Source organism: Arvicola amphibius, chromosome 8 (genome assembly GCF_903992535.2).
Source record: "Arvicola amphibius chromosome 8, mArvAmp1.2, whole genome shotgun sequence".
Lineage (NCBI taxonomy): Eukaryota > Metazoa > Chordata > Mammalia > Rodentia > Cricetidae > Arvicola > Arvicola amphibius.
The window spans coordinates 46,382,557-46,407,494 of record NC_052054.1 but is presented as its reverse complement, the minus strand read 5'-3'; the positions used below and the strand labels follow the sequence as shown (position 1 = coordinate 46,407,494).

General features: G+C 40.1%; 1 protein-coding gene across 3 annotated transcripts; it reads left to right on the top strand.

Moving 5' to 3' along the window:
* Positions 1 to 1,953: 1,953 nt before the first annotated feature.
* On the top strand, positions 1,954 to 24,891 carry Rsph4a (radial spoke head component 4A). Of its 3 annotated transcripts, XM_038341080.1 has the most exons (7): positions 2,012 to 2,198; positions 2,359 to 2,744; positions 6,688 to 6,922; positions 16,336 to 17,076; positions 19,357 to 19,501; positions 21,745 to 21,862; positions 23,561 to 24,891. In XM_038341080.1, exons 1-7 carry the CDS (start codon positions 2,124 to 2,126, stop codon positions 23,790 to 23,792), a joined length of 1,932 nt encoding a protein of 643 aa, XP_038197008.1. In that variant the 5' UTR covers positions 2,012 to 2,123; the 3' UTR covers positions 23,793 to 24,891. The 3 variants fall into 3 exon arrangements, with proteins under 3 accessions (XP_038197007.1, XP_038197006.1, XP_038197008.1); XM_038341079.1 differs by having other exon boundaries at positions 1,954 to 2,744; positions 16,441 to 17,076; XM_038341078.1 differs by having other exon boundaries at positions 1,959 to 2,744.
* The last annotated feature ends 47 nt before the right edge of the window (positions 24,892 to 24,938 follow it).

Sequence of the window (24,938 nt, the reverse complement as noted above, 5' to 3'; positions counted from 1 at the left end):
ACTGTTGGAGCATGTGATGAGGCCAGACCTGCAGATCCAGAGCTACTGGATCTCTATGACACAAAGCAACAATGGGATATCCAAGAGCAAACCCAGTGAGGGCCCAGTATGCACTACATAGCAGAAGTCAGAAGCCTCGAACCAGACCAATGAGCATTGTAATGAACACTTACAAGTAAAGATTATGGACTAAAGAGTATACTGTCTTTCTCGCTGTTTCACATACAGCTTCCACACCAAGACTTTTTGCTTGTGTTCCTTTTATTTTTCATTTTATTTTGGGTGTGGCAGTTTCAAGGGCAGAAGGGGAGATGAATGTTATTGGATATGTGATGTGACATACATAAAGAATCAATAAAAAGGTTTTTAATAGGCTTCTTTAGAAGAAAATAGATCAAAGTAACATGACACTGGGGTGGTGCTTATTTGTATTAGCCTCTCTTTTGAGGCTGCTGTACAAATAGGGCAGATCCAGGATTAATGGAGCCTGCAGCATATTATTTTGGAGGAGTCTTCTAATAAGAAAATGCAAAATTATAAATATGAAATTTATGAAAAATTCTAGCAAGGGTTGGGCTTGAACCTAAGATTCATTAATCTCAGACTAAAGTACAGAGGATAAACAATCAACAGGAGGGGACTGCGTGGACATGTCTGCCATTGAGCTGTGTGGCACTGGATAAAAGGGGACGGTAGTGAAATCAAAGTAGGATCCTCCCATCTATCAAAGTAAGAACCTTCCTAACCGGCTCAGAATAAGCCAAATGGATCACTGACCAAGCTAAGGGAGGTCCAGGGTCCTAAAAGAATTCATCAACAACCCATGAAGAACTAACAGCAGATGTCCTGTATTCAGTGGGTTCATCCAGGCACTCGGATTCCTCCTGGGTGATTCCTCCAGGAAAGAGAAGGTCAATCTTGACATCCCACATTGTGGCGCTATAATCGTTGATGAAAAAAACCACATTTGTCATCTTAAACAGTATAAGAGATAATTTATTCTGGAGCCATTTTGAGTAATTGTGACAAAGGAGCACAGATTTATGTTTCCCTAAATTCTATGCTGGAATGTGGAAGCAGTTTCATGAAGTTTTTATCATTTCATAAACAAAAAAAACATAAATCAAGGCAAGTTTAAAATACTTTGATGTGTACATCAGAGAGAGAGATACGACAATGTGTGTTATCTATCCCATGACATTTGGCAAGATGTTAGTTGCGTCACAGTGGGGTAAGAAATGGCTGCTCTAGAAGGCCAGAACTTGGCCCACTATAAGGAAATTAACTTCTGAACCTACAACATGCCAATCTCTCCACAGTACTGAATTCTAATCCACCACTTGGTCTCTGCAGACAATGACTGACAGCTAGATGCAGCTTCCTTTCAGAAGCTGCCATTCACAGTAGGTTGGCTCAGGGAGATGCATATGCACTGTGAGTCTGCATTGGTGGCTCTCCTGGTGCCGGAAACAGTATCTATTCCCATGCTATTGTCAGCTAACCTACAGGATTCTCTTGGTGCACTCAACACCCCTCTAGTGTCTCTATCTGTCTCTCGAAACGTGGGAGATACACAGAGAATGATCGGCTTTCCACTAGCTCAGACCTCATGCTTCATATCATGACTGGATCAAACAGTCACACCCTTAAAGTTTTTCAGCACCAGCATCACATTTCCTCCCAGTCTGTGCTTTAGGCTGAAGACTTGCTGGTATTGTGTTTCTAAAACAAAAACAAAAAATAAAGAAAAAAAAAAACAAAAAACGAAAGGGTCTGGTTCGGATTGGCTGAGCTAGGAAGAATGACAGATACTTCACCAAATCACAAAACTAGAGGTTTTTTTTCGCCTAGTTCCCGCCCTAGAATCGCAGCAACAGTGCTGCTTGATTTTTTTTTTTTTTTTTCCAAAGCAAAGGCTAGCCTGGGGTTGCTATGGAGACAGGACGCTGCAACCTGCACAGCCTGTAGGACTGATCACTTGGAGAACTTAGCAAAGCTCTGTATTGCTTCCTTCCATAACTTCATTCTCCCTTCAGCCAGATTTTTTTTTTCTTGACTCCTATGGAAAACTCCACTTTAAAGCAAGAAGAAGAAAACCAAGAGCCGGAGGAAACAGAGAAGCCATGGGAAGGAGCGGCAGCAGCTTCTCCCCTGGATCCTGGTCCCCTGTCACCTGGGTACCTGGAAAAGGAGCAAAGGTCAGACACTGAAACCCAAGGCACAATGAGCCCCTCTTGGGGCCGCCAATCTAGAGCCAGCCTGTCTCTGGGAGACCTCATGGGACCAGGAGTGCCATCCTCCCCTCCTCGGCTTCCACTGGAGTCTCACATCAGTCCTCCTCCGACTGTATCTACCCAGGACCCTGTGGCTTCATCACAGGCAGAGAAGATTCCCTGTAGGATTCCTGGCACTGCGACCCCACCTCATTCTGATCCTTGGGAACCATATTCTGCTGCAAGACAATTATCTTCTTACTGCACAAGCCAAACAGAGGAAAGCGCCTCTGCACCCTCTCAGCCACCCCAGTTTGACTTGTGTAGGCCAGGGGGTGCCAGCCATAAAAAGCCCAAGCCCAAAGGGCTGAGATTCCACCTTTTACAGGAAGAAGACTCAAACAGTAACTGTGATCCAGACCAACCTGAGTTTGAGGCAGCTAATGAAACAGCTCCCAGTATGCTTGAAGTGGCCACTCAAAATGCAAAGGCATACCTACTGAGCACCAGCAGCAAGTCTGGTTTAAATCTGTAAGTATCACTGGGAGTGGGGGGAGGAAGAGTTTGACAAAGCAGGGCAGGGGCAGAAGGCAGTAGTGTCTCTGTGAAAATGTGTTGGAGACAAAAAAGGTAGAATTGGAAAGAATTCTATTTGGAAAAATAAAAGGTAATGTGTATGGTAGAATAGGCCTTTAATCTCAGGACCTGGGAGGGAAGGTAGAGGCAGGCAGATCTCTGTTACAGGTCTGCCTGGTCTGCACAGCAAGGTGCAGGTCAGCTAAGGCAACACAGTGGGACCCTATGTCAAAAACTAACAAACAGAGGAGAGGAAAGACAAAGAAAGTGAATGGGTGAGATAACTGTAAAAAGCACTCAAATCCAGGCCCCTGTTAATGATTCTTTCAGGTCTTTCAAGACCCTAGGCACACCATTCAGATATTTTCTGTTTGTTCCGGGCCTCATTATTGTTTGTTTTGTTTACTCTTGACTTGGAAGGAGTTACAAAGTCATGAAATCTAAGCCCCTACCCAGGGTGCCTCTAAAATATAACTGCCTGTGATAACAGGGCGCTCTCATCCCAGGACTTGCGTAGGTTGACTATATGTTCAGTCCCAGGCCAGTGCTGGGGTGACCACCCATCCTGGTTTTCTTAGGGATGTCCTTTGACTCAAAAACATCCTATATTCTACAGGAAACCAGAAAACCTGGTTACTTTAAAAACACTCCAGTCTCTCTTTTAAACATGGGGTAGCCAACTGTCTGGGTGTGTTCTTGACATTTCATTATGGCTTTGAGGTGAGAACTCATAGTAGTGTAAGTTTCTAGACATTTTGCTTCCAGGATTACAGAATCACAGGTGAATTTTGTGGCTACACGCAATGTTATAAAATATCAAATGGGGGCTGAAGAGATGGTGAGTGGTTAAGAGTACTGGCTGATGTTTTAGAAGACCCAGGTTCAATTCCTACTTCACAACTGATATATGAAGTCCTTATGTATATGTGTTGCTTTTATTGGTTAATGAATAAGGAAACTGCCTTAGCCTGTTGCTAGGGCAGAGTAGAACTAAGCAGGAAAAACTATACTAAATTCTGGGAGAAAGAAGGTGGAGTAGAGAGAAGCCATGTAGCCTGCCAGAGACAGACCCTGGACAAAAACTTGCTGGTAAACCACAGCCACGTGACAATACACAGGTTAAAAGAAATGGGTTAAATTGAGAAGTAAGAGTTAGCCAGTAAGAAGATAAAACTAATGGGCCAAGCAGTGATTTAATTAATATAGTTTTGTGTGATTATTTGGGGTCTGCGCATCTGAGAACATTCAAGTGGCCTCTTACAACAGACAACTGTCTGAAACTCCAAGTGCTGGAATTAAAGACATGCACCACCACCATGTGGCTAAGTCATTCTCTTTTATTATGAAGGACCTGACTCAGAAACTCATGGAGAACTTAATTTGCTTGATTCTCAATTTTGTTTCATTCCTCATTACTCCTCTCTAGTCACAAGAAATAGTAAGTTCCCATGATCCCTCTGCTGAGAAGGCTCTTTCTTTTAATCTTTGCCTAGTTGGTTCCTGATGCTTCAGAACTCAGCTGCCACGGAACTCTCTTGCAGTAGTATATTCTTTTATTTCATGGTACTTTGTGATATTTATAATTTTACAAATGTTTTTGAACTTATGTTTTGATGCCTGGCCCTCCCACTAGTGATCATCATCCTCCAAACTATGAGTAAATAGCAGCAAAAACTAGAGGATACATCTACCAAATATAATGTGGGTACATATGAGTACTGGAAACCCAACTCAAGTCCTCTAAAAGAGCAGGAAGTACTCTTAGAATAACTCCAAGTCATAAAAAATTTTAATTATGTATCTATGTATGGGTGTATGCTTATGAATGTGGGTGCCTTTGGAGGTCATGATATTGGATCCCATGGATCTGGTGTTTAGTTTCCACATTTCTTTTCAGCTGACAGCGTTTACTAACAAAACAGAAGGCAATTCAATAGATCTTGATGAATTTGGAAACAAAGTCTCAGGAGCCATAGGCTAAAGACTTTGTCACTCTTTCATCATTAATTCACCCATCCATCCATGTATCCATTCATGCTCCATTCATCTATCCATATACTCATCCATCCATCTATCCAACCAGACAGCCAGCCGGCCATCTATCCATCCATCCATTTATGTGTCTGTCTATCCATCCATCATTCATCCATTTTTTTGTTTATCTATCTATCCATCATCCATCCATTCATCTATTTATCCTGCATCCATCCATGCATGCATTCATCCATAAATTCATCTATCCATCCATTCATCTATTCATCCATCCATCGATCCATCCATCCATGCTTGCATCCATTCACCTTTCCATCCATTCATTCATCTATCCATTCATGCATCCATTCATCTTTCCATCCATCCATCCATCCACCCATCAACCATCCATCCATCAGTCCATCCATTATCCATCTATCCATTCATCTTTCCATCCATCTATTCATCTTTCCATCCATTCATCTATTCATCCATCATCCATCCATCCATTAATCTACCCATCCAACCATCCATCTACACATCCATCCATTAATCTACCCATCCAACCATCCATCTACACATCCATCCATACATCTACTCATTCTTACTCTGTAAATCAGTGTTGTGCAAGGAAAGAAGTGTAAGGTAGTATGAAAAGCCATTCCTCACCTTTAAATCTGGTGCATAAAAACTACAGAATTGTGAACTAAGTATAATTAATGGGAGGGTAAATGAGTTTTACTAATTTAATTGTGAAACCGAGTATATAAAAATGTCGTAATTACCACTCCAAGAGAAGGCACATGTATAAGAATAGTTAGGCAGCATGAATTGGCCTTGATGGAGGGGAAAAAGGACACAAAGTTGAGTGTGTGGATCTGGGAAGCATTGGGAGGGAGAGGGGAACAAGATCAAAACACATGTAAAATTCTCCAAGAACTAACAAGAATAGTTTAGAATAAGAGAAAGAAGCAAAGAATTTTGTGATTTGTCTTTACCTGAACCTGGGCAGATAAATCTATGAAATGCTTTCTTTGGGAGTCTAAAAACATTGAAGCAAAACATTACTTTAAAAACTTTGATGTAGGAGGTGAAGAGAGGGCTCAGCAGTTAAGAGCACTAGTTGCTCTTGCAGAAGACCAGGATTTGGTAGCCAGCACCCACGTGCTAGCTCACCACCATCTTATATTTCTGGTTCTAGAGTATCCAATAATTTCTGACCTTCTCAGGAACCAGAATGCAAATGATACACATGCATACATGTAAGCAAAACACTCACATGCATTAAATAAAATAAACCTTAAAAAAAAAGATGTAGGTGCTAGAGAAATGGCTCTGCAGTTATGAACATGTACTGCTCTTGCAGAGGACCAGAGTTTGGTTTCCAGCACCAATATTAGGCAGCTCACAAAGCACCTACAACTCAGGATCCAGGAAATCTGGCATGGGCACCTGCTTTCACATGCACATACTCACATGCATAGACATAATTGGAAATCCTTTAAAATATATAAGGCAGCAAGCACACAACTCTTAAAGAATTAACAGTATTTGATAACAGACTGTATTTGGTGAGGGCAAGGATGGGGAACAGGAAATAATTAAGGTAAGAGTAAAAAATATGCATCACTGTTAGTATATAGTTAGGAGATTTTAACTTCAGAAAGGAAATGTGAAAATAGCTGATGTGTATTATATATCTTGCTGTTATGCTTTCCTCTACTAACTTAAATATCCACACCATATTATAGGATTTACTAAAGAAAATTCTAGAGTAGGCTCTATGTGGAGTGGTAGAAATTAGATTCTCTTCAAAATCTCTTAAGATTTCAAATTTTTAACTTTCTTAAATCCTAACTGAATTTGTATGAAAAAATTTTAAATGTTCATGATGTATATGTTATCTGGAATTTTTTCTGTTTGGTAGATATGATCATCTTTCTAATGTGTTGACCATGATCTTAGATGAGCGTCCTGCAGATGCTGTTGACATCATTGAAAATATAAGCAAAGATGTGAAAATGACAAATTTTAATAAAAAGTTAGATACACTCCACAATGAAAATGAGATGCTTCCAGCATATGAAATAGCAGAGAAGCAAAAGGCTCTTTTTCTCCAGGGACCATTGGAAGGAGCTGATCCAGAACTGGAGGAGGAAATTGTAAGTGATCACCAACCATTTCAACACTATTAATGAACACTGGAATCTCAGGGATGGGTGGAACTTACCTCATCAACACACCATCTTATAACTCTGTAAAGAACTGTAAGTGATTACCGAACTTCTTGATGCTGCTAATGAACACTGGAATCTCAGGGATAAACGAGATTGCTGGTCTACTAAGTGAGCTCTAGACCAGCAATGAATTTATAGTGAGATTTTTTTTCTCACAAGAGAGGGTGAGAAGCCGGAGAGAGGGTTCAGTGGTTATGACCACAGGCTACTTTTCCAGAGGAAAAGCACCACATGAAGGCTCACAACCATAACTCCATTCCAAGGGGATATAACACATACATATGGTGCACAAACATACGTGTTAGCAAAACACCAATCCACATTAAAATTAAGGCTAAATAGATTTTAAGGTAAGTACACAGATATATATATATATACATATATATATATATGTATATATATATATACACACACTGAGTGTTTGGTAGGCTATGTCATCTTGGCTTGATGAAGTTCACTCCATGATATTTGCAAGACCAACCTGCTGAATGAAATCTCTTCAAATGTGCCACCATCAAGTGATGCATGACTCTAAAAGTTTTATATCAATTTGCATATTTTCCTTTAAATTAAGTTCAAAACATAAAAGTACTTCTATTGTCACTTCCAATGTGTGGTTGTTTTTAGGGTAAGATCCATTTGTCTGGGTATTTACTATAGTTTAACCATGGTTCAAAGTACAAGCAGTTAGAAATAAAATTCTTTTTAAAATCAAAAGTCAAACCGGTGAAAATATTTGGAGAAAGAATTGGTAACAAAAGGCAGAAAATATATAGTTTAGAGTAAAATCTGGTGACTCACAAAATTTTGAACTTCTAATACTTCAAAATTGCATGCTATATCTTTTTCCCAATTTTGGTATACTTAAAAATTTATATATAACTTCATATTCTAGTAACAAAAAAACTATTTACAATAATTTCAAATAAACTACTTTCAAAATAGAATCCTCAGGGAAAAGCAAAGGAGGCAAGGGCTTGACTGAACCCACAGTGCCTTTGTGTAGCAGCCTTTGGGAAGAAACACAGCCTGATGCAAAGAGACCGAGAATCCTTGCATAGAAGGGACCTGTGATAGGAGCAAGAAGATATTGCCAGGCTGCTTTGTACAGTGGCACTGGAGTATGGGTCAAATACAACCACGAGAACTGTAGAAGCATTCAGTATGTGGGGGTCAAGCATATGGCAGACATTCTCAAGGATACCTTTATTAAGAAACGTCAGTATTCAATACAGGAACACAGCCCCCAGCTGTCTTAGGCAACTTCACTTGATCAGGATCTATATCCAGGTACAGGAGGAGAGTGAGAAGACACATAGCTGTTTTGGGTCTGAAGCCTAACCACCATTGACCCAGCATCTTCCTAATACAGGGTCAGGACGGCAGCCATGGAATACTAGAGCTGAATTATGGGATGAAGACATTTGCCCCAACAGGGGCAAAAAGAGAGTAAAGGCTTCTACTGTCATGCCTAAAGACCTTCCTTGGTTCAACCCTGAAGCCTACATGCTTAAGTACAGAACTAACTCCAGAACGTTGTCCTTTGACCTTCACTGTTGTGCTCCTGACCCCATGACATTGTAGCTAAGTGACCAAGAGCAAGTAGTACTCTACATGCCAGGGAAATAATTTTACAATCTATGTCACAGGTGAGGATTTTAAAGGGCATTAGGCTAGTCAATCCAAGTGGCTTTTAATTCCAGAACTTAGAGGCAAAGGTAGACAGAACTTTGTGAGTCCAAGACCAGTCTGGATGACAGAGTGAGTTCCAGGAAAGCCAAGGTTACATACACACTAAGACCTGTCTCAACCAAAACCAAACAAACAAACAACTTCCCCCAAAGTCTTCATATTTTTCTTGACACCACAATGGGAAACTATAAACACTAGTATGTCATTTGTGAGAACGATGTGTTCATAAACGCTCTGTCCCGTGACAGAGCAAGCCTGTCTGGGAAGCAGCCCACTTTAGCTAAAGTTCTTTTGCATTTCCATTTTGTCTTCTTTTTTTTTTTTTTTTTTTTCAATATTTATAATTTTATTTCCAATTTCTTTTAAAATACTAACTTTATGATATATATCATAAGCATATATATATATATCATAAAGAGACAGACAGACAGACGGACAGACGGACGGACGGACGGATACACAGAGTCTTAGTATATAGCATTTTTCTAGACTGGAATTTGTTATGCATACCAGGCAGAACTTGAACTCACAGACATCCACCTGCCTCTGTTTTCTGAGTGCTGGGATTAAAGGTGTGCACCACCATTCTTGGCCCCATTTTTTTTTTTTCCTCATGGTTTATTTTTTTTTATATTTAAAAATTTCCATCTCCTTCCCTCCTCCTCCCCCCTCCCTCCCCTCCTTCTTCCCTTTCTCTCCCCTCCTTCTCCCCCTTCCCTCCCCTCCCCTCCACCCATACCTCCCCTCCCTCCCTCTCAAGGCCAAGGAGCCATCAGGGTTCCCCACTCTATGCTAAGACCAAGGTCCTCCCAACTCCCCCCAGGTCCAGGAAGGTGATCGACCAAGCTGAGAAGGCTCCCACAGAGCCCGTCCATGAAGAACAATCAGAGCCCAGAGCCATTGTCCTTTGCTTCTCAGTCAGCCCCCGCTGTTGGCCACACTCAGAGAGACGGGTTTGGTCGCATGATCCATCAGTCCCATTCCAACTGGAGTTGGTGATCTCCCATTAGTTCTGTCCCACCGTCTCCATGAGTGAACGCACCCCTCTCGTTCCTGACTTTCTCCCTCATGTTCTCGCTCCTTCTGCTCCTCATCGGGACCTTGGGAGCTCAGTCCAGTGCTCCAATGTGGGGCTCAGTCACCTTCCCCATCTGTCGCCAGCTGGAGGTTCCCTCACGGTCCTGACTTTCTTTCTCATGTTCTCTCTCCTTCTGCTCCTCATCAGGACCTTGGGAGCTCAGTCCGGTGCTCCAAGGTGGGGCTCTGTCATTTTCTTCATCTATCGTCAGGTGGAGGTTCTATGGTGATATGCAAGAAATTCATCAGTATGGCTATAGGAACTGGCCTTTTCAGGCTCCCTCTCCTCAGCTGCCCAAGGAACTAACTGGGGGCGTCTCCCTGGAAACCTGGGAACCCCTCTAGGGTCAAGTCTCTTGACAACCCTCAGGTAGCTCCTTAAATTCAGATATATGCTTCCCTGCTCTCATATCCACCCTTCCTATATCCCAAGCACCCCATTCCTCCGAGCTCCCCCCGCTCTCCCCTTCACACTTTTCTCTCCCCATCTTCCCTTGGCCCAGTCTTGCCCAACCCTCAAGTTCCCAATTTTGCCTGGCGATCGTGTCTACTTCCAATATCCAGGAGGATTACTATATCTTTTTTGGGAGTTCACCTTCTTATTATCTTCTCAAGGATCCCAAACTTATAGGCTCGATGTCCTTTAATCATGGCTAGAAACCGAATATGAGTGAGTACAATCCCATGTTCATCTTTATGGGTCTGGGTTACCTCACTCAGAATAGTGTTTTCTATTTCCATCCATTTGCCTGCAAAATTCAAGATGTCATTGTTTTTTACCGCTGAGTAGTATTCTAGCATGTATATATTCCACAGTTTCTTCATCCATTCTTCCACTGAAGGGCATCTAGGCTGTCTCCAGGATCTGGCTATTACAAATAATGCTGCTATGAACATAGATGAGCATATGCTTTTGTTGTATGATTGGGCATCTCTTGGGTAGATTCCCAATAGTGGAATTGCTGGGTCCTGGGGTAGGTTGATCCCGAATTTCCTGAGAAACCGCCACACTGCTTTCCAAAGTGGTTGCACAAGTTTGCATTCCCACCAGCAATGGATGAGTGTGCCCCTTACCCCACAACCTCTCCAGCAAAGGTTATTATTGGTGTTTTGGATTTTAGCCAATCTGACAGGTGTAAGATGATATCTCAAAGTTGTTTTGATTTGCATTTCCCTGATAGCTAGGGAGGTTGAGCATGACCTTAAGTGTCTTTTGGCCATTCGAACTTCTTCTGTTGAGAATTCTCTGTTCAGTTCATCGCCCCATTTTTTAATTGGGTTAATTGGCATTTTACCGTCTAGTCTCTTGAGTTCCTTATATATTTTAGAGATCAGACCTTTGTCAGTTGCAGGGTTGGTGAAGATCTTTTCCCAGTCAGTAGGCTGCCTTTGTGTTTTAGTGACAATGTCCTTTGCTTTACAGAAGCTGCTCAACTTCAGGAGGTCCCATTTATTCAATGTTGCCCTTAAAGTCTGTGCAGCTGGGGTTATGCATAGGAAACGGTTCCCTGTGCCCATTTGTTGTAGAGTACTTCCCACTTTCTCCTCTATCAATCTCAATGTGTTCAAATTAATATTGAGGTCTTTAATCCATTTGGACTTGAGTTTTGTGCATGGTGATAGATATGGATCTACTTTCATTCTTCTACAGGTTGACATCCAGTTATGCCAGCACCATTTGTTGAAGATGCCCTCTTTTTCCATTGTGTACTTTTGGCTCCTTTATCAAAAATCAGGTGTTCATAGGTTTGTGGTTTAAGATCCGGGTCTTCTATACGATTCCATTGGTCAACTTCTCTGTTCTTATGCCAATACCAAGCCGTTTTCAATACTGTAGCTCTGTAGTAGAGTTTGAAGTCAGGGATGGTAATGCCTCCAGAAGTACCTTTATTGTATAAGATTTTTTTGGCTATCCTGGGTTTCTTGTTTTTCCATATAAAGTTGATTATTGTCCTCTCAATCTCTGTGAAGAATTTTAATGGGACCTTGATTGGGATTGCATTGAATCTATAGATTGCTTTTGGTAGAATTGCCATTTTTACTATGTTGATCCTCCCAATCCACGAGCAGGGGAGATCCTTCCATTTTCTGGTATCCTCTTCAATTTCTTTCTTCAAAGACTTAAAGTTCTTGTCAAATAAATCCTTCACTTCCTTGGTTAGCGATACTCCCAGATATCTTATGCTATTTGTGGCTATTGTGAAAGGTGATACTTCTCTGATTTCCCTCTCTGCTTCCTTATCCTTTGTGTATAGGAGGGCGACTGATTTTTTGGAGTTGATCTTGTATCCTGCCACGTTACTGAAGGAGTTTATCAGCTGTAGGAGTTCTTTGGTGGAGTTTTTGGGGTCGCTTATGTATACTATCATATCATCTGCAAATAATGAAAGTTTAACTTCTTCCTTTCCAAATTGAATCCCCTTGATTCCCTTATGTTGTCTTATTGCTATTGCTAGAACTTCAAGCACTATATTGAAGAGATAAGGAGAGAGTGGACAGCCTTGTCGTGTTCCTGAATTTAGTGGGATAGCCTTGAGTTTCTCTCCGTTTAATTTGATGTTAGCTGTCGGCTTGCTGTAAATAGCTTTTATTATATTTAGGAATGACCCTTGTATCCCTAATCTCTCCAAGACCTTTATCATAAAAGGGTGCTGAATTTTGTCAAATGCTTTTTCAGCATCTAATGAGATGACCATATGGTTTTTTTCCTTCAGTTTGTTTATATGATGGATTACATTAATAGATTTTCGTATGTTGAACCAGCCCTGCATCTCTGGGATGAAGCCTACTTGATCGTAATGGATAATTTTTCTAATGTGTTCTTGGATTCGGTTTGCCAGTATTTTATTGAGAATTTTTGCGTCCATGTTCATGAGTGAGATTGGCCTGTAATTCTCTTTCTTGGTTGAGTCTTTGTGTGGTTTAGGTATCAGGGTAACTGTAGCTTCATAGAAGGAATTTGGCAGTGACTCTTGTGTTTCTATATTATGAAATACCTTAAGGAGTATAGGTATTAGGTCTTCTTGGAAGTTCTGGTAGAATTCCGCATTGAAACCATCTGGTCCTGGGCTCTTTTTGGTAGGGAGGTTTCTGATAACAGTTTCTAATTCTTCGCGACTAACAGGACGATTTAGAGCATTTACCTGGTCCTGGTTTAACTTTGGTATATGGTATTTATCTAAAAAACTGTCCATTTCTTTTACATTTTCCAATTTTGTGGCATACAGGCTTTTGTAGTAAGATCTAATGATTTTCTGAATTTCCTCTGTGTCTGTGGTTATGTCCCCCTTTTCATTTCTGATCTTGTTAATTTGCGTGTTCTCCCTCTGCCGTTTGATTAGTTTGGCTAAGGGTTTGTCAATCTTGTTGATTTTCTCCAAGAACCAGCTTCTTGTTTCATTGATTCTTTGGATTGTTTTCTGTGTTTCTATTTTGTTGATTTCTGCCCTCAGTTTGATTATTTCCAGTCTTCTACTTCTCCTAGGTGAGTCTGCTTCTTTTTTTTCCAGAGCTTTCAGGTGTGCTGTTAAGTCACCAATGAGTGCTTTCTCCGTTTTCTTTAAGTGGGCACTTAGTGCTATGAACTTTCCTCTTAGCACTGCTTTCATTGTGTCCCATAGGTTTGAGTATGTTGTGTCTTTGTTTTCATTAAATTCAAGAAAGACTTTAATTTCTTTCTTTATTTCTTCCTTGACCCAGGTGTGGGTCAGTAGTTGACTGTTCAGTTTCCATGAGTTTGTGGGCCTTCTGGGGGTAGCATTGTTGTTGAATTCTAATTTTAATCCATGGTGATCCGATAAGACACAGGTGGTTACTAATATTTTTTTGTAACTGTGGAAGTTTGCTTTGTTGCCAAGTATATGGTCAATTTTCGAAAAGGTTCCATGAGCCGCAGAGAAGAAGGTATATTCTTTCCTATTTGGGTGGAATGTTCTATAGATGTCTGTTAAGTCCATTTGGTTCATTACCTCCATTAAGTCTTTCAATTCTCTGTTAGGTTTCTGTCTGATTGACCTGTCCATTGGTGAGAGAGGAGTGTTGAAGTCTCCAACTATTAGTGTGTGTGGTTTGATGGCTGCCTTGAGTTCTAGAAGTGTTTCTTTTACATAAGTGGGAGCTTTTATATTAGGGGCATAGATATTCAGGATTGAGACTTCATTCTGAAGGATTTTTCCTGTTATGAGTATAAAGTGTCCCTTTCCATCTCTTCTGATTGATTTTAGTTTGAAGTCAACTTTGTTGGAAATTAGTATGGCCACACCCGCTTGTTTCTTAGGGCCATTTGCTTGATAAACCTTTTCCCAACCCTTTACTCTGAGTAGGTGCCTGTCTTTGTGGTTGAGGTGTGTTTCTTGTAAACAGCAAAATGTTGGATTCTGTTTTCGTATCCAGTCTCTTAGCCTGTGCCTTTTTATAGGTGAATTGAGTCCATTGATATTAAGTGATATTAATGACCAGTGGTTGTTAACTTCAGTCATTTTTAGTAGTAGAGTTTGTGTGTTTCCCTTCTTCTAGTTGTGCTGGTGAAGGGTCGCTAGATGCCTGAGTTATTGTCGGCGTTGTTGGACTCCTTGGTTTGTGATTTTCCTTCTATTACTTTCTGCAAGGCTGGATTTGTGGCTGCGTATTGTTTAAATCTGTTTTTGTCCTGGAATATCTTGTTTTCTCCATCAATGGTGAATGCAAGCTTTGCTGGGTATAATAGTCTAGGCTTGCATCCATGTTCCCTAAGTGTCTGTAGCACATCTATCCAAGCTCTTCTGGCTTTCATGGTTTCCATTGAGAAATCAGGTGTAATTCTGATAGGTTTCCCTTTATATGTTACTTGACCTTTTTCCTTTGCAGCTCTTAATATCTGTTCTTTATTCTGTATGTTTTGTGTTTTGATTATTATATGGCGTGGGGATGCTTTCTTTTGATCCAGTCTATTTGGTGTTCTGTAGGCTTCTTGTACCTTCATAGGAACATCCTTCTTTAGGTTGGGGAAGTTTTCTTCTATAATTTTGTTGAATATGTTTTCTGGGCCTTTGAGTTGTAATTCTTCTCCTTCTTCTACCCCAATTATTCTTAGGTTTGGTCTTTTCATGGTGTCCCAGATTTCCTGAATGTTTTGTGTTAAGAATTTGTTAGATTTGTTTAGTTCTTTAATCTGTGAGTTTATTTCCTCTATAGTATCTTCAGAGTCCGAGATTCTTTCTTCCATCTCTTGTATTCGGTTGGAAATACTTGTCTCTGAAGTTTCTGTTCGTTTACTCAGAGTTTCCATTTCCAGTCGTCCCTCAGATTGTGTTTTCTTCAATACCTCCATTTCATTTATCAGGTCTTGTACTGTTTCCCTTACCTGTTTGATTGCTTTTTCTTGTTTTTCTTGTTTTTCTTGGGTATCTTTGAGAGATTTATTTATTTCGTCTACCTTTTTGTTTGTCATCTCCATTTCTTTATGGCAGTTTTTTACCTCCTGTTTAAGGTCCTCTATTATTTTTATAAAGTACTGTTTAATGTCGGTTTCTTCTATATCTTCTGGGGTAGGGTGTTCAATTCTTGTTGTTTCGGGATGTCTGGCTTGTGGTGATGTCATGTTGCCTTTCATGTTGTTGGAGGAGCTCCTGCATTGGCGCCTGCCCATCTCTTCCTTCAAAAGGAGCGCGGAGGTGTTTGGTGTCCCCAAAGAATGATGGATCCTCCTGCAGACCCAAAGAACGATGGATCCTCCTGCAGACTGTGAGGTCCCCTTGCAGGCCAAGCAGCTCTCAGACAAAGGCCTACCTTGCTCCGGGCAGTCCTCCATTTTGTCTTCTAACTGTAGCTATTCTAGTGTCCATTTAGCACCCTCTATTCATTTCCCTGTGTTTCTTTTATGGAATTATGTTTATCTTCATTACTTCAATGTTATTATATACTATGTATACTGTCAAGTACTTATATTTTTGTTTTAAAGTGTAGCTCATTCCAAACACTTCAAAAAATATTTACCTTTATAATCTTTTCCATTATTTTACATATTTTCATATATAGAATGTTAATGTTATTTACCTGACATACATATAAAACCATGAATTTAATACATAGTTTAGTGACAACATAAATATATATAAATATGTGTCTGTTAGACTATGTCTTATTCTAGCATTATTAACGTATTATTAACATGAAAAATAATGTTGAATTTTTTTCAAATAGAGCCTCACTAGATAGCTGTGGCTGTACTGAAATTTGTTATGTGGGCTAGTTGGCCTCAAGTTGAAAACTGTCTACCTGCCTCTGCCTCCCGAGTGCTAGGATTAATGATGTGAGCCATCATGCCTGACTTGAATGTTTATCGGCCATAAAGTTCTTTCTAAGAGTCACATAAAACAAAGTAATTATGATCATATCGATGAGTATAGCACACAACTTGCCTAAGAAGCCTTATGTGTGGAGGAAGAACAGAAGTTTAGGGATTCACACATTTTGGTTCACATATTCAAAGAAAGAGGAGTGGAGAAAGCAGAGATAGTGTCAAGGCATAGAAAAGACGCAAACATTCCTCTTATTAATAAAATTTTAACCATGGATATGTGTTTGCCTAGGCAGAAAGCTCTTTGCCCAATGTGATGGAGTCAGCGTACTATTTTGAACAAGCTGGAGTTGGTTTGGGGACAGATGAGACTTATCGGGTGTTTCTTGCCCTCAAGCAACTTACTGAAACACACCCAATCCAAAGATGCCGCTTCTGGGGCAAGATCTTGGGTCTGGAAATGAATTATATCATTGCTGAAGTAGAATTACGTGAAGGGGAAGATGAAGAGGAGGTGGAAGAGGAAGGTGTAGCTGAAGAAAGGGACGATGTAGAAAGTGAAGCCGGTGAAGGCGAGGAGGACGAATTACCGAAGTCCTTGTATAAGGCCCCACAGGCGATAGCCAAGGAAGAAAACAGAACAGGTACCAACAAGTACATCTATTTTGTTTGCAATGAACCTGGAAGGCCATGGGTGAAGTTACCATCAGTTACGCCTGCTCAAATTGTTACCGCAAGAAAAATCAAGAAATTTTTCACTGGGCGACTAGATGCAGCCATCATAAGCTACCCACCCTTCCCAGGAAATGAAAGCAATTACTTAAGAGCACAAATTGCCCGCATTTCAGCAGGGACCCATGTCAGCCCTCTAGGATTCTATCAGTTTGGTGAAGAGGAAGGAGAAGAAGAAGAAGAGGTAGAAGGTGGTCGAGACAGCTATGAGGAAAACCCTGATTTTGAAGGCATCCAAGTGATTGACCTGGTGGAATCTCTATCCAATTGGGTTCATCATGTGCAGTACATTCTTCCTCAGGTAGGAGTGTATTCGGGTAATATGTAGATTTAGATTGACATGTGTTCTGAGATGATCTGCTATATTTTACATATTGATGTGCATTAATTTTGTCAACAGTTCTTTTATTCTACATGAAGCTTTCATGTCAAAAACACTAAATGATTACTACAGACATGAATATCAGTTTTGTACAGTGGTTATATAGGGGCTTTGTGCCAGGAACACTGTATATAATCAATTATGTATTTAAATACATAGGATTCCATCCTCACCACAAACCCATGAAAGGTTGCAGGATTCCTTTTGTACAATGAGGGGTTGAGGCAGACAGGGTGGGAGAGATGGTAAAGCAACCTCAGCTGATTCGTTATAGAATGAGATGTGAGACAAAGGACCCAGAACCCGTCCTGTGAAACACCTGATACACTCTTCCATCACAGGTAGAAAGTTCTCACTTCAATACAGGTAATAGGCTCTTCTAGATAAAGATTATTGTCTGAGCAATTAGGACCCCAGGTTTATAACATTTGAAATTTTGTTATTAATAATAATTAGTATGGAAGGAGATATAAGCTAATGAGGGCTGAATATGAAAGTACATTATATACTTGTATATAAGCATTACAATGAAAAATTCTTTTGTTCAGTTACTCATAAATTGAAATTATGCTAATAAAAATAATTATTAAAAAGTACTATCACCAGGCGATGGTGGTACACACCTGTAATCCCACCATTCAGGATGCAGAGGCAGATGGATCTGTGAGTTCACAGTCAGATTGGTCTATAGAGTGAGTACCAGGACAGTCAGGACAACACAGAGAAACCATGTCACAAAAAGCAAACAAATAAAAAAAAAAAAGGACAGTGAAGGCCAGATACGTATAAACCATGTCCCCAGGAATCTTGTGGCAATGTCTTACAAATGTTTATATTTAAGGAATATTCTATAAAAAAGGAAGTACAGGAACTGGACATAAGAAAGCTTGCTGCTCTTTCAGAAGACCCGAGTTTTGTTTCCAGTATCATTGACAGACAGCTCACAATGGCCTGCAGCTCCAGGTCTAGGATATCTGGTATCTTCTGACCTCCGGGGACACCTGCACACAGGTGTCACATGCGCGCACGCACACACACAAACACACATTTTTAAAAAGAGGAAATTGTAACAATGGATTTTTATTTCTTGAGACTGGGTCTAATTATGTATTCCTGACTAGCCTGGGACTTGCTTTGTAGAACAAGCTAGCCTTTAACTCTCAAGAGTTGTGCCTGCCTCTGCCTCCTGAATGCTGGGATTAAATGTGTGCCACCATGCCTGGCTTTAATGACTGAATTTTAAAATGTTAAGTGATCTTAAAATCTTTCTGATGATTTCTGATCTAAAATAACATATCAATATAATCAATTAGAACATTTCAAAAGAAATGAAAAAGTATGCTTTTTTAAAGTCACCATTTATTTTATTTATATAAAGTGTAGCAAACTAGTTAAATGTATTACTATTTCTGTAAAGATTCTGCCCATTTTAAAGATTGCATAGACCTTAAAGTTCTGCAACTTCAAGAAATGTAAATTATTGAAATAACTAATACAGGTTTGTTGTTTTTCCTGAAGTAGCCCAGATGGAAATAACACTTGGTAAAAACATACAGAAAGAAGAAGCTCAGTGTGGAGGCCTGTGTCTGCAAGTCTAGCACTGGGAAAACTGAAGTAGGAGTGGAGTGGGATATTATCTATATTTTGATAAATAAATCTTGCCTGAAGACCAGAGGCAAAGATAAAGCCACTAGAGGTTAGGCAATGGTGATACACACCTATAATCCCAGGATTTGGGAGACAGAGTCAGATGGATCTCTGTGAAGTCAAGGCCACCCTGAGCTGCACAAGATCAATGCAAAAGCAAATCTGGGTAGTGGTGTCTCACACCTTCAATCCCAATCCCAGGGAGTCATATGTCCTTAATCGCAGCACTAGAGGGAATATAAAATGGGAGGAGTGAGAGGCTTAATCTGCCGTCTCCTAGTCTTGGTAGATGTAAGCCTTCTCTAGTGGCTTGGCTGCTTTGCTTTTCTGGTTTTTGGGTTGAACCCCAATATCTGTCTCTGGCTTTTTATTATTTGTGCTACATAGGAGGATCATAGAAAGTGACCCTGCATCAGAATAGTTGGGAAAATTTCCCACACAGAGAAGTCTTGTCTTGATAATTACCAACCATATATTCTGAAAATATTAAGAATATTCTGACACTATTAAGGTTCTCATTAATTTACTGAATGTTGCAATATTCATCTCCAGGGTCGCTGTACTTGGTTCAATCCTATACAAAAGAATGAGGAAGAGGAAGAAGAAGATGAAGAAAAAGAAGACAAAGGAGAAGAGCCTGACTATATAGAACAGGAAGTGGGGCCTCCTCTTTTGACACCAATCTCTGAAGATTTAGGTAACTTTACACACTGTTAATGAGGACTCATAAGCTATATATTACACACATGAGGTAAACTTGAAATCTTTGGAAACCCTAAAGAGGGGCAGAGAGCTAGGTCTTATCCCTTTTTTCCTTCCTGGGTTCTGTAGGGTGGGAATAAAGAAGACTTTGGGCTATACTAATGCTTTGAGAGCAGCTGAAGGACTGGTGCAGAGAGGAAACATGGATGCCTGTAACAAACAGGAAAGGGTAACATCACTCTTGTCTTGCCTTCAGTATACCACAAGCACGTGGCACAGCTATGGTACAAGGTTACGTGTGGTCTCTAACAAACATCTAATCTATATTTGTCTCTGTATTGTTTCTTCCTATTCTGTTTTGCTTGCAACTCTTACTAGGTTTTTCTCATAGTAATGATTTGTCTTTTCTTTGGTGATCAAACTATTCCCCCTGGCTACACAAACTTCTTTAGTAAAGCCTCCATTGCAAAAACGTTTGTAAATATTTACATGTTTGTAAATATTTATATATAAACTATATCTGTGTGTGCTATATATACATCCATACAATTATATTGCCCTAGGACACTCATAAAATACTCTCTTGAAACAGGTAGTGGTGGCTCATGCCTTTAATTTTAGCAGGTGGATCTCATGGAGTTCCAGGCCAGCCTAGCCTACAAAGCTACTTCCAGGATAGCCAGGACTGTTACACAGAGAAACCCTGTCTTGAAAAACAAAAAAAAAAGAAAAGAAAAGAAAAGATGAACAAAGGAAAAAAGAAACCTTTATTGATTTTTATAACAAGCTGCTGTTTTATCTTTTTACATTTTAAAACTTTGTTTCATTTTACATATTAAGCCCCAGTTTCCCCTCCCTCTACCCATCCCATCCCCCATTCACTCCTCAGAAGAGGTAAGCCCTCCCTGTGGAGTCAACAAAGTCTGATGCACCAAGCCCCTAACCCCTGTATAAGGCATCCCATTATAGAGAATGGGCCACAAAAAGCCAGTTCATGTACTCAGAATGAGTCCTGGTCCCACTGCCAGGGGTCCTCTCGACAGATCAAGCGAGATAACTGTCACTCACATTCAGAGGGCTTATTTCCGGTACATTCAGATTCCCTAATTTTGAGTCCTGAGTCCCTAAGCTCCCACTAGCTGAGGTCAGTTGTGACTGTGGTTTTCCCAAACATGCTTATGACTGGCCTTTTTCCATACGATTCCTTCTCCTTCTCTTCAACTAAACTACAACCCAGTGTTTGGGTGTGGATCACTGCATTAGCTTCCATCAGTTACTGGATATAGGTTTTATGATGACAATAAAGGTAGCCACTAATCTGATTAAAGGGCAAGGCCCCTTCAGACACCCTCTCCACTATGACTAGGAGTCTTAGGTGGGGTCGTCCTTGTTTAGAAAGAAACAGCACAATGACTCCCTCTATCAAGATATCTCTTTCATTGCTATACCCCTCTGACCCTCCCCCACCTCAATATTCTTGATCCCTCAAGTTCCCATCACCCATCCTTTCCCTTCTACCCCTTCCCAGTTTACCCAGATCTTAACTATTTCCCTTTCCTGGTGCCTTCCATGTGTGTCCATCTTAGGGTCCTCATTTTTGCATAGTTTCCTGGGTTTGTGGATTGTAGCCTGTTTATCCTATGTTTCATGTCTAATATCCACTTATGAGTGCATGCATACTGTTTTTGTCTTTCTGAGTCTGAGTTACCTCACTCAGGATGATTTTTTTCTACTTCCATCCATTTGCCTACAAATCTCAAGATGTCCTTGTTGTTTTACAGCTGAGTAACATTGAGTAAATGTACATCAGAATAGCTAAGATCAAAAACACTGATGACAGCCTATGCTGCAGAGGATGTGGAGTAAGGGAAACACTCCTCCACTGCTGGTGGGAGTACAAACTAGCACAGACACTTTAGAAGTCAGTATGGCATTTTCTCAGAAAAATGGGGATAAACCTACCTCAAGTCCAGCAATACCTTCTTGGGCATATACCCAAAGGATTCTCAGTCACACCACAAAGGCAGTTGTTCAACTATGTTCACAGTAGCCTTATTTGTAAAAGCCAGACATGGAAACAATCTAGATGCTCCTCCACCAAAAAATGGATAAAGAAAATGTTTTAACTTTTTATAGCAAATGTTGATGACTGTTCCATATTTATAAAAATCACTTCAGTTACCAGTAGATTCTTATTCTGCTTGAAGTTAAGCTTATAACTTTCTCATTGGGTTCCAGATATTCAGAATATACCCTCTTGGACAACACGGCTGTCCTCAAATCTCATTCCACAGTATGCTATTGCTGTCCTTAGATCCAATCTTTGGCCTGGAGCATATGCCTTTTCCAATGGCAAGTAAGTATCTGGCCACTTACAAAGCCATTTGTAACCAAACTTCACAGCTTATATTTTGGTGAGTGCAAAACCAAAGTCAGCCCCACCAGAACATAAAGCTGGGAAAGGATTTATTTACTGGCAGCAGGTAAGCAGGATATTGAAACCCACTTCAATGCACCTTTCTGGCCAAAGGATGGAAGGATGAGGCTTTTGTCCAAGGAGCCCATACATTTATCCAAGGCAGAGACAGTCCTATGTGTAGTGTACTGAACATAAGCATGCATTCCCAAGTATATTCATTCAAAGTCACAATCCAGGAAAAAAAGATTACAGACTTATTTTGAATTATGTTTAGCTGAAATTCATAAATAATATGGCTTGGAATTTGAATCCTAGACAGGAATGACTCTGAGTGTTCTCAGCTTGAATGGTAAACTTTAGATAGAAATAAAAGACACACTGAAAGTACATTCATATATGTATTTGGCTTTGAAAGCCTTGCTTGGTGTCTGACAATTCTAATTGTTTAGGCTCTGGAAATTATGTTATCACAGTTGTTGTTACTACTGTCTTAACTCTACTCTTTGGCATGTTAGATATATAATGTGTGATTTATTAAAATGACTTCTGTAATATAGTAAAGATGAAGTGCAGAGCTAGAAAATTCAGGGTTGTACTTTATCATCCTAATTATCCCATTTATCTACAATGGACTGGTTATATATTACTCACTCAGTAATTTAGTGGAGAGTTTATGCCTTGCTGCGAAAAACACAGTTTCATTGTTCTATTTCTTTCTTAATTAGTATCAGAAAGCACAACTGAACAGGTAAAAGCCAAGCTGTCTCGGTTAGACTAGCCATTAATGCCTCATGTTCAGGTGTTAGCTGGCCAACACAAACATACTTCGTGTGTATGTGTCTGATCCATTGTTTCTAAGAAAGAAAATTGAGTTGGATGCATGGGGGATTTGAAAGGAGTTGGAGAAAAAAAAAGAATATGATGAAATATATGAAAAAACTTAGAAACCATAGTTAAGTCAAAAGTGGAAGCCAGTGGCTACAAGGAGTTTGACTAAGCTCCAGTGAGTATATGAGCAACATAAATTTGACATGTGGGTTTTTTCTTCCTTTTTTGGGGGGTATCAAGGGTTAGGGGGTAGACCTGGAAGGACTGAAAAGTCAGTGTGATTGGGGTGCATAATATGAAATTCCCAAATAATCAATAGAAATATTATATTGGAAAAAAACAAGTAAAAGCCAAGCTTTTAATTATTTACCATGATAATATAAGAGAATTTTGACTACCCCCCACATTATTCTCTCCCAAGGATCAAATGGGTGCATTTTTGACAAGATCTGGCTGGTTTATTTTAAATTTAATTTTATGCACATTGGTGAAGATGTCAAAGCAAGTTGTGAGCTACCATGCTGGGAATTGAACTCAGGTCCTCTGAAAGAACAGCCAATGCTCATAACCTCTGAGCCATCTCTCCAGACCTCTGGCTGTTTTCTATAACCAACTTAGCAATTTAGCAAAAAATAATTTCCAGTAGTCGATGAATTCCTGGGGACAATTTCACTCTGGCTATTTAAATGTCCTGTTTTTGTTTTTGTTTTGTTTTGTAAAAAAAATGGTTCCAAGATATAGTAGCAAGACCTTATTAGTATAAAGGGGTCAACCTTCCTAAAGAGATGACTTTCTTTTCACTCACAGGAAGTTTGAAAACATCTACATAGGCTGGGGTCATAAGTATAGTGTGGAGAATTACACACCCCCAGGCCTGCCACCAGTCTACCAAGAATACCCCAGTGGACCGGAAATTACAGAAATGGACGATCCCAGTGTGGGTGAGGAAGAGGCTTCCAGGGCCACGCAGGAGGCCACTGTACTTTCAGCTGAGGAGAATGAAGAAACTGACGATGAAGACGATGACAATGATGACTAACACGAAATTAGCCCAGTCTGATGTGGCACCAACACACACACATCTTTTACGGGGACTCATTTTATATACATACATATATTTTGAAAATACATATATGTGTATGTTGGACATGATGGTACAAAATATCATTCCTTTAAAGTTATCAAGTGAGGGATGGGGGTGCAGGGAGAAAAGTGGCTCAGTGGTTAATAAATATTTTGCCCTTGCTGAGGACAGTTCCCAACACCCAAGTCAGGTGGCTAAAAGTCTAGCCCCAGTGTCCTTTCCTGCCCTCCACAGCAGCTGCCTGTGTGCATGAGTAACGTGTGCTAACACACATATAGTTAATCTTTAAAAAATGTTTTAAAAACTAGGTATGCTGAAACACACCTTTAATCCCAGCACTTGGGAGGCAGAGGCAGTAGGATCTCTTTAAATCCAAGACCACCCTGGTTAACTTAGCAAGTCCCAGGACAGACAGTGCTACATGGGGAGACCATGTATTGAAAATAACGAACCTTGAAAAAATATATCAAATTTGAGACTGCATATAAACAGCTGCTTGACAGGAAGTTGCCCAGTAGATTTTCCAGCTCATATGAGCACATCACTGTTTTAATAGCTACAACTCAGGTAATTAACACTTAAGTAATCCTGATTGGGAAAGATCTCTCTAAAAGTTTTTCACTATGTATCTCTGGTTGTCTTGCAATTCATGCTGTAGACCAGGATGACCTCAAACTCACAGAAATCTGTCTGCCTCTTCCTCCCAAGTGCTGGGATTAAATTGTGTACCACAATGCTCAAATTTAATTTCAAATACAGCAAGTATTAAAAGTTATAATTCACAATGCTTCTTGGAAGTGCCTAGATTTTGAGTGTCAAGGCATATGGAATTTAAAGCATTAATAACCAGGGACTGGAGAGGTGGCTCGGTGGTTAAGAGCACTTATACTTGTTGCTGTTGCAGAGGACCTGTGTTTGGTTCCCAGAACTCACACTGGGCAGCTAAACAACTACCTGTTAATTCCAGTTCTGTCAGATTCGAGACTTCTAGCTTCCAAAGGCTACACACAAGTACAAACACACCCACAAATAAAAATAAATCTTTACAAAATTATGACAACTTTACAAAATTATGTTACTTTTATAAAGCAATCAGCAATT